This window comes from Microplitis mediator, chromosome 9 (assembly GCF_029852145.1).
Source record: "Microplitis mediator isolate UGA2020A chromosome 9, iyMicMedi2.1, whole genome shotgun sequence".
NCBI lineage: Eukaryota > Metazoa > Arthropoda > Insecta > Hymenoptera > Braconidae > Microplitis > Microplitis mediator.
The window spans coordinates 17651281-17653826 of NC_079977.1; the positions used below are offsets into that span (position 1 = coordinate 17651281).

The 2546-nt window shown below is 32.1% G+C and overlaps 1 protein-coding gene across 1 annotated transcript; it reads right to left on the reverse strand.

The window, feature by feature from the left end:
• Positions 1–1299: 1299 nt before the first annotated feature.
• LOC130674218 (putative ankyrin repeat protein RF_0381) lies at positions 1300–2295 on the reverse strand. Its single transcript, XM_057479487.1, has one exon. It carries the CDS (start codon positions 2293–2295, stop codon positions 1300–1302), a length of 996 nt encoding a protein of 331 aa, XP_057335470.1.
• Positions 2296–2546: the final 251 nt, after the last annotated feature.

Genomic DNA, 2546 nt, shown 5'->3' on the forward strand with positions numbered 1-2546 from the left:
CACAAAAGTATTTTTGACCTCGAAAATACTTTTTTATGCCATTGTTGTCTAAAAAAAATATTTTTTAGCATTTTTTTCTCCCACGATATCTCGCGAACGAATGAACCGATTTTGATTTTTTTGGTGTCATACGACGCGGCTTATAAAGTTTTAGAGCTGATTAGATTTTGGAATCAATGCATCGAGCAAACTAACAGTTATCCAAATTAAACATTTTTGGAAAAATTTTCTTTCTGAAATATCTCCGAACCCACCCTACCGATTGAGCTCAATTTTTTAACAGCTTCAAGATATTAACAGGCCGCGTCGAATGACACCTCAAAGATCAAAATCGGTTCAACTGTTCAAGAGTTATGAAAATTTACATACATACGTACGTATGTACGTACACACATACATACACTCGGACATCATCGTGAAATTAGTCAGAATAGCTTCCTAGAACCTCAAAACGTCAAAATTTGATAGAAATCCGGTTTTTGAAAATCGGACCGAAGCTAATAACGTCCCGAATTTTCGAAAATTTTCAATTTTCTTAGCGGGAAGTTAAAAAATTAATCCAAACTTGACAAATTATCGTTATCACAAAGAGTTATAAAATCTTCTAGTTTTTGATCATCAAAACATGTTACAATTGTTTCGCAACAATCATATGGCAAATAATTATAAAATATATCAAATACTATTTTGCTAGTTTTTTCTATCAAAGTATTTCGTTTCATAGCAGTATCTAAACGATCTTTAATCATGTTGTAATACCAATAGACGTCTTCACAATAATCACGTAAACATATACTCTGAACTTCTCTATTATATGTCAGTCTTACTAGCTCTTCCATTTCGCAAGACAATATATGCCAAAAGGTAATTTTAGTATTTCCAATCTTTGTTTGTTTTAAATATGCGATAGTCTCATTAGCCTAAATTTGAATAGAGTCAAAATTTTCTGCGTATTCTTCTACGGTGCTGTCAAATACTAATTTGAACTCTAATGCCGATATTAACTCTTTTTCAACTGGAACACCGATTATATACCTACCCAGAATGTAAGAAATCATTTTATAAGCAATAGCTTTGAACTCGGTTCTAAGATGCTCAATAAAATCAACGTCATCTTGAATACTTGGGATGATAGCTTCTTGATATATTTTTGATCGTTGAATTACTGTATGATCAATGTCCTGATAATCAAAATCGGTAGCAAACAAGATATAGCTTACGAGTTACCTTTGTCCCAAATCAACTGTGCAGTTAAGAAGTATATGAAAGGGTTTTCGAGAGTAAAAAATTGCATTGATGTCATCCTCCAGCGTCAATTAGAAGTTGCAATATTTTTATTTTTTCATCCTTCAAATCTAATTCTTCTTTATTATAAGAAGTTGGATGCATATTGGCATTGAAGATAAGGTAAAATAATACTGGTTCACCATAAAGATCTCGATCGTTAGGATTCGCTCCTTTCGCCAAAAATGATTCAACCAACTCGGGATCACTTGCTTGAACAGCGTAAATCAATGATGTTTTATCTTTCTTTGTTTTTAAATGAATGTCAGCTCCACACTTTAATAATAATTTTGTCATGTCTGTGTATTTTCGAGCAATCGAACAAAGTAACAGCGTTAAATCCATGTCCTTCCAAAAACTTGTATTCTTCCATTTTTTATTAAAGAATTCATTATTAAATCGTAAATTAACATCTGCGCTATTGTCCAAAAGCAATTTCGTTACTTCAACATAGTTGTTAAACACCGTAATGTGGATTGGATGGTAAATATTTTCACATTTTGGGGTAACACTTGCACCATATTTTAAAAGAACTTTTACACACTTAACTTTATTATTTAAACATGCAAGATGTAGCGGTGTAAATCCATTTTTAATTGGTCGAGTAAAAGCAGAATCTACACGTGCTCTATTTTGGATCAGAAGTTTAAAAATTTTGTGATGTCCACGCCATGCTGCCACGTGTAGTGGAGAAGTGCCTTTTCGTCTTGAACTGTTAACATCTGCGCCTTTAAAAATAAGCATCATCTTGACTAGTTTAATATCGCCAACTCGAACAGCATAGTAGAGTGGACTTATAAATAAAAAACTAGTTTCAACAATTACTCCTTTTTTTACTAATAATTTCGTAATTTTATCTCGTTTATGCACGAATGACGGCCTCTGAACATGTTTTTTAGTTGGAACTACTGGAACTTCAGATTTCTTTAGACTTTTCATTAAATCGTAAACCTCATGTTCATTTTGGACTGGATGAGTTGAAGTAAAATCACTGCATGAAACACTTGCCATATTTTTAACTATAAATATTTTACAAAAGCGTCAATAATTTATAGTTCAATCTAATTTATTGTTTAGACTTAGATGGTATACGCACAAATTTTTTTTTTCATTAACTAAAACAAGTGGTAACTATACTTGATAAAAATGTGATCTTTTATAGAGTAAGGCAGGTCAGTAGTTTAGACTTGCGGTTGGTTTACTGTGAGCAATGAGTTGTTCCGTGCAAGACTTGTAATTAATATTGCACCAAAAAATTATAT